The sequence below is a fragment of the Acyrthosiphon pisum genome, unplaced genomic scaffold, assembly GCF_005508785.2.
Source record: "Acyrthosiphon pisum isolate AL4f unplaced genomic scaffold, pea_aphid_22Mar2018_4r6ur Scaffold_21537;HRSCAF=24198, whole genome shotgun sequence".
NCBI lineage: Eukaryota > Metazoa > Arthropoda > Insecta > Hemiptera > Aphididae > Acyrthosiphon > Acyrthosiphon pisum.
Window position 1 is genome coordinate 43087 of NW_021771015.1, and position 7572 is coordinate 50658.

Genomic DNA, 7572 nt, shown 5'->3' on the forward strand with positions numbered 1-7572 from the left:
GTTAGAATTAAAATAATAACTAATAAATACTAACTAATTGTATTAATTTCCTTTCCAACATTTTCCCATGCTTTACTTAAAGCATCTCGCTTACTGTATGCTGGTAAATTAAAATTATACAGCTTTGGATACTGTTCAACAACTTTGGCAAGTTTCATATTGAAATTATAGGTTGCCTTTGAAATTTGAAGGATATCTGTTTAAAATTTAAGGAAATATATTAGCAAATGTATTTTGCTATTAAAATTACATCGCATACTCTATATACCAAAATAGTGTTTTAATTTTTTTGATAAATTAAATACAATTAATAATATCAGTCAATAGAATTTAAGTATATTATATAGTTTATAGTTGGAGAGCATTTTAGGATTTCGTTCGGTTTTTTTTTTGTTTTTGTTTTATAGAATTATTTAAAATGATTGGTGAATGCTTTCAAAAAATTTAAAAACCGTATAACACAGAAAAAATTCTTTTCTATAATGATGTAGAATTTTGGTAATTCTAATAAAAATACAGAGAGAGTACGATTGTTTCACGCAAAACCGTTCTGTTCTGTGTTGTACATTAGTGAGACGGAAAAAACACATGTGGATGGACGGTGACAAATATAATTAAAATAAAAATAATAATAAAAAATAAATATAACATAAAAATAATATTACAATATAAATAGGTAATAACACACATACATAATGCATTTTACTGCCTTTAATATTATTTACAGATTTTAATTTTCGCTTTCCGCCGTATCGGAGTTTAAAAATAGATTCAACTGTAGTTCAATTTAAAACACACGATAAATACAATATAATATTATCAGTTACCCCATGATGTCAAGCTCTGAACTATTACCATTTCGCAGTGTTGAATAATAAATAATTATTTGATTATTTAAAGGTTTTTTTTTAGTATTATAATAATATAATAATGATTGTATCTAAATTTTAATATTATATAATTATTTAATTTTCGAGCTATGAATATTTGAACCAAAACCTAAACTTTTGCTATTTATTTTTTTTTTACATTTTTATTATTACCTATTGATATTTGTACTTTTTCTGATTCTATATAATATAGAAGATAGTTTAAAAAGGTAGTTAATACTATCATATAATCATAATCAATAACAATATAAATAATTATAAATAAATAACAATAAATAAATTATATTTGTACATACCTATTACGTCGTTAACTGCGCGGGAGTTGATAGGTAGTGAAATGACGAAACAATTACACATGAAACCAAACACGTTTGGTTTCATGAAACTTGTTTACAAAATATTTTTGCGATATCGTTTCGGAAACAACAGTGTGTGTTGCTTCATTTAAATACATGCGTTTTCAAGTAACGAAATAAATTTCTCATGTGTTTCATCAGCCTTAGTGAACAATATTACAGTAAGTGGAATTCCTATTACTAAAAACGAAAATATATTTGATATAATTAAAGTTACTGAAGATAATCATTTCGTAATTACATCGGGAAATCATTGTTAAATTCAATAACAATTCAACCAAAGAAGCAGTTATAAATTTAATAATTGTACTATTAGATACAATTATCAATTTTATAATTAGTATTTGTAAAAATTATTTAATTGTATTCAAAATTATTATGTCATATTTAAGAACCCATCATTACAATTTGAAGTTTGAACTACTTACTCCATTTTATAATAATTATAAAAACAATATAAATTATTTATATCTACTTAAAAATGAAAATAAATAGGTGATAATTTGTTATATTTTAGTTTTTAATTCTAAAATACTTTGCTATTAATTAAACAATAATTATTAAACAGTTATTAATGAAATATAAAATACATATTTAATACTTTGATTTTAATTATAAACATAATAATATAATGATTATCTTAAAAATCTGAAGAGCAACTGAAATTAAAATTTTTTTTTAAATGTTGAGAAGTATTCACATAACATTTGATTTTTAATCATTGAGTTAAAATGAGTTCACCCTACCAACAAAAAAAAGAAAATGTGGTTAATTGACTGTTTTCTTTTTGTTTTTGCTTGTTGTCTGGTCCATCGACTTTTATCCGCAAACAGTCTTCTTTTTCTTTTTCCGTTAATAACATAATTGGTGTCTAAACATGTAAAAATAATATACCTAATCTGAGGTAATCATATCATTATCCACATTTATTTCATTAGATAACTCATTAACATCTGCTATAGAAAAAAAATATAACACTATATATACGTCATAAAAACATAAATATTATGTTGAATTAAAAATAATACCTGAGGTCACATCATAGCCAATTGTTTCATTAGACTTATTATTCATAATATATAATTCTTTATTATATTATTTAAATAAAACAATATTATTATGTTTTTAAGTGTAGTTCCAATTATATTATTTGTTAAAAAAAATAAATTTTAAATCCTATTGATGTTAATTAGATTAATTTTGATTATGATTATCGACTTATGGGTACAGCAAGTGGTTCTTCTTGACTATGATTACTTGAACACCAACTTTTATTTAATTCTGATTGTTCACTATCTGAATCATCAATTGGTATCTTCTTTTTTGATGTATTTTCTCTTTTCTTTTCTTCAGCTATCTTATTCCTTTCTTGAATGGCTTTCTATTTCTTTTCCTTTTGCTCATCTTTATTTAGTTTGTCTGCCTCTTTTAGTTCATGGAATTCAACCCACTTGTCAGATGTTATGATGCTTGGGGTATACTTTCTTTTTCTTTTAAATTTTGATATTTGTTGTGCTGGCCATTTGACGACATTTTCAAAAACTGATTTTAACGACCCTCGTGTTGGCAAAATTAAAGTATTAGTCTCGTTACTTGTGGATGGCTTGTTTTGTAATTCTTTGGTACTGAAATTGCTTGTGGTAGTTGGTTCTGAATTATTTGGTGTCAATTGTATTGGTATTTGACTCATATTAGAATTAGGAATTTGTATTTGTGTTGATGAATTACTTGTTTCTTCATTATTAATTTCATTTGCACATTATGACCACATATTAAGTAGCATTGTTGCTGTAATATCCCCATCCCACTTATATTCTCCTATTTGAGCACTTAAATTCTTTCAGTAAATTAAGATCAATATTTTGTTCAATGAATTCCAAATGTAATTTTATTTCATTATATTTTGTGGTGTCGGAACAGAATGTATTATGATTTTGGTATAATCTACTTTGTCTTGATTAAATGGAAATAACCCAGTAGATTTAAAACCAGATTGAACGTTTTTGACATATTTGGTGTGTTCATTATATTAGATAGTGCAGTTGGCATATCAAATTTGCTAATTTCACAATCATTGTCTATTCGCCATTGTCTTAGTTTTTTTCCAAGATGACTTCAGTGGTCCAAACACAGCTACATCAAGTGGTTGAAGGATGTGAGTCGAGTTTGGATAAAGAGTAATCAATATTAAGCCATTTTCCCGACAGAACTTACTCAGGCGTAAGCTTAGATGTGAACTATGGCCATCTAAGAACACAACAACTGGTCTAGGAATATTTGAATCTATCAGATGTGGAACAAATATAATAGCAATGTATTCATAGAATGTTTCTGACGTCATCCAACTATTTTCAAATTTGCCTAACCCCCATCCAGGAGGAGCAGATTGTGCGATCTTAGCTGGAATGCGCTCATATTTGTATATTGTTAAGAGAGGTGCCCAATTTCCCAAAGCGTTGGCTGCAAATAGTGTTGTTATATTTTTTTTGTTCGAATTCGTCTGTTCATCATATACATTAGACCCACAAGGCCCTAATATTAGTTCTCCTTTAGGAGCCAAATAGAAGCAGGTTTCGTCCATATTAAATACCCTCTCTGGATAGTTCAAGATATACATATTTTCGCCCAATAATTCCGTAGATTCTGCAAACCATTTTCTCATCTTTTCTTCAGTCACCGATCCTCTGGCTCCGTTGACATATTCCGCATGTTTTTGCGACAAACACTTGTGGCGATTCATGAAACCATAAAACCATTTTTTGCCTGGTCTATTATTTATAAACGGTGTCACCAAATGAGATTCATCTACTACTTTTTTTTTAACTGAGGTTAATAGTCCCTCTCGGAATAGGAAATCCCATTTTTGCACAAGTTAGCAACCAGTCAACCAATGAGTTATCAACGTCATCTCCAAGTATGAATGAAACTCCACCATGTCCTATTGACTCAGTTGGTGATTTGCCTTTAAGCTTATTTCTTAGTGTGGTGCGGGGTACATTAAACGTCTTACTTGCTGCTGATTTACTCATCCCTAGTACAAAAACATTGTTTTAACTATTTATAGAATCAATACCTACACCAATTTACCTCTGTGAATTGCATCTAATGCTTGTTTAACTTTTGATGGAGAATATAGACACCGTTTTGGTGTGATATTTTTGGTTTTGGTATTTGTTTTTGGAGCCATATTCCTAATTTTATATAAAACAGTAATGTATTGGTAGGTAACTAGGGTAACTGGGGAAGTGAAATATAAAAATATTTCGGTGGCCATTAAGGGAGCTCTATAAGGATCTATCTATGGCCATCACCTGTCCATAGATGGAGTTTTCGACAAAATTGAGTTCCCTTTATGGCCATCATATAAAATACAGTGTATAAAATAGTATTTTGAATGACAATAGTATAATATTATCATATTTAATTAAACTTACCTGATGAGTAGTCAACACGAACAAATTAAAGCATTATTTTTTGAAAAAATAATAATGTAAAATTTACATTTCCTTAACAGTTTTGATAAGAAACAAATAAAATAATAATACAAACATCTTAATTTGTATAAAAAAAAAAAAAAAAACGATAAACGATAATAAGAGATTCAAATAGTTAATAATCACCCAAAAGATTATTATTGTGTAATAAAACTACAGCTAATAAATATTGTTTTTAATTAAAGTAACCATATCTGGACACTGGCCATAGATGGAGACTCTATATTGGTTGTAAATGCATACTTATGGACCCGGAAACGAGTCAATATGTCGATAATGTCTTGCTGAACCAGCAATACCTGATTCAGCGACGGCCCACGAGCACCGCGCGCGGACGCGTCAAATACAACCCGAATTTTACTATTGGTCACCTCCGGGCGGTATACTGCTTGATGGAGAATTAAATACCGACCGGATGACGCGGCAACCGACATGTGCCCTAACAAAATGTATTCGAACTTAAACTGCACATATAATGATATGAGTTTTGGATTTTTCGTTAGTTTTCGTTTGAGAAACTCGAACCGCCGTACAGCTATGTCACGGGAACCAGAAAATGTGTCGGCGGACACTGGTGTGCGAAAAGGGAGTGGCAGCGAAAAACGGCCCGACGGCAACCGTACGTGTGGATCGCAGAATATTTGTTCACAAATTCTCTTCTCAGTAAAAAATACGGGGGCAGCTTTCGGCTCTTCCACTTGCCATATACACTTGCAATATTAGATTTCGGAACTAACGACGTGGGCCAGGGACCCTCTACCTTCGGGTGGCGCTCACCGCCCTTGCGCACTTGGCCGGTCGCCTGTCCGGTTTTTAAAGCGTTTCACAAGTGAGCTCCAGCACCACCGCTCGGGATTCACAAAGTCTAATAACTGCTTGACCGACGGGTAGTTTTCGTTGACGGACGACTCAAAAAGTTTACGAGTATATACCTGCAAACAACGAAACGCAACGATAAATAACATAAATGACCCTAAGTCCGGAATCTTGAGGGCTGTCAACAACGACATACTCTCATTAAATACACTCACGAAATTATTCAGATCTGGGTGGGACTCTTGACTAAAGGATGGAGCGCTTAACATCTTAGCAATTAAGGAGGCGGCGACTTAGCGCGGTCGATGAAAATGGGTGGCTAACGTGGACCATAATAAGTCATAGTTGTCGGCAGATACAGAAATTCCGCGAACGGCGTCGGCCTCGCTGCCCTTCAAACTGCCAATTAAATAATATATTTTGTCAAAGTCTGACAGGTGAATTATACTAAAATATCTGCGTTTCGTTCAAATGGAAGGAAACTATTAGGTTGCTGGATGTTAATTCTTCTACTGATGCACTGTATGATGCGTTGCATTATTGTGTGTTACATTTCATTTCTAAAGTTATTTATACATCGTCTAAATTTCCGCATTGGTTTTCTAAAGATTTTAAGTCAATTGTTTTTTCAAAAAAAGTGGCCCATGCTAAATATAAAGCGTCGTGGTGTCCTCTAGACTATAATGCGTTTTCTAACCTTTGGAGTCGTTATACATTTGAGTATAAAAACTGCTATAAACCATTCTTATTCCAAACTGAAAATAAACTTGCAGAATCCACGCACTTTCTGAGATTTAATACGAAAAAATGCTTCGTGTAGTGTAATTCCGAACACTGTTAATGGGATAATATTACTTGTTCGGGTTCAGAATCAATCTCTAACCTATTCTCTTCATGTTTTAGTACCTTATGCATCTACATCTAATAAACAATTTCCTGATATTCCTTTTTCTAATTCTTATCTGCCTAGTAACTGTGAAATCAGTCTTATCGACGTTGAAAATGGTTTATCCTCATTAAATAATGTGAAATCAGCTGGTCCAGATGGTTTACCAGAAGGTTCCTATTTAATATTAGGTATGCAATCTGTTTTCCGTTATGGTTGATATTTTGTCGTTCAGTAACTCCAATATTCAAATCCGGGGATAAATCTGATGTTAGAAATTACCGACCAATTTCAATCCACAACCATATTGCTAAACTTTTTGAACAGTTAGTATTTAACAGAAGTATTTTGCATTCCGTTAACACAGTGTTAATATATGAGCAATACGGTTTTAGACCCCAGCGGCCTGCCACCTTAAATTTAATTTCGTTTAATAATTTTGTTTTGGATGCAGTTGAATAAGGCTCACAGGTTGATGTCATTTTCTCTGATTTTACTAAAGCTTTTGACCGTGTAGACCACTCAGTTCTTATGGAAATCTTATCGAAAACTGGTTTTGGTGAACCAATACTTTCATGGCTTAAATCCTACCTGTCTGGTAGAATACAATGGGTGAAAATGTATGCTAAGAAATCTACTGTATCTCGTGTTCCTTCCGGTGTCCCACAAGGAGTGAATTTATCTCCCATACTTTTTTCTCTATTTGTTAATGGTATAAAGTCTGCTGTTCCTGATAGTAGATTCTTTATGTTTGCGGATGATTTAAAAATGTTTAGAAGAATTGATTCGTTTGCAGGCTGTTTATATCTTCAAGATGAGTTGAATACTCTAGTGTTGTGGTTTAAATCTATTGGATTAAAATTTAACATTGACAAATGTAAGTCTATGTATTTTACTAGGAGTTGTTCACCTATAGTAAACGCATACTCAATAAATGGCGCAAGTATAGATATGGTTACTACTAAGAAAGATCGGGGTGTAATTTTCTGTTCTGGGCTCAATTTTCACACTCATATAGAGTCAATTTGCTGTAGAGCGTTCAAGACTCTAGGTTTTAATATCCGAACGTCGAAGAAGTTTAAGCTGACCTCCTCGCTCACAACGCTGTATTGTTCTCTGGTAAGATCCTT

General features: G+C 31.7%; 1 protein-coding gene across 1 annotated transcript; it reads right to left on the bottom strand.

Annotated features, from left to right (window-relative positions):
• Positions 1–3317: 3317 nt before the first annotated feature.
• Positions 3318–3986, bottom strand: LOC103307706. Its single transcript, XM_008179937.1, has one exon. The coding sequence runs from the start codon at positions 3984–3986 to the stop codon at positions 3318–3320; it is 669 nt and encodes a 222-aa protein (XP_008178159.1).
• Between the last annotated feature and the right edge of the window lie 3586 nt (positions 3987–7572).

What these genes read in the sequence shown, in the direction of transcription:
- LOC103307706 (XM_008179937.1), bottom strand. Translation starts at nt 3,986, where the DNA reads ATGAATCGCCACAAGTGTTTGTCGCAAAAACATGCGGAATATGTCAAC.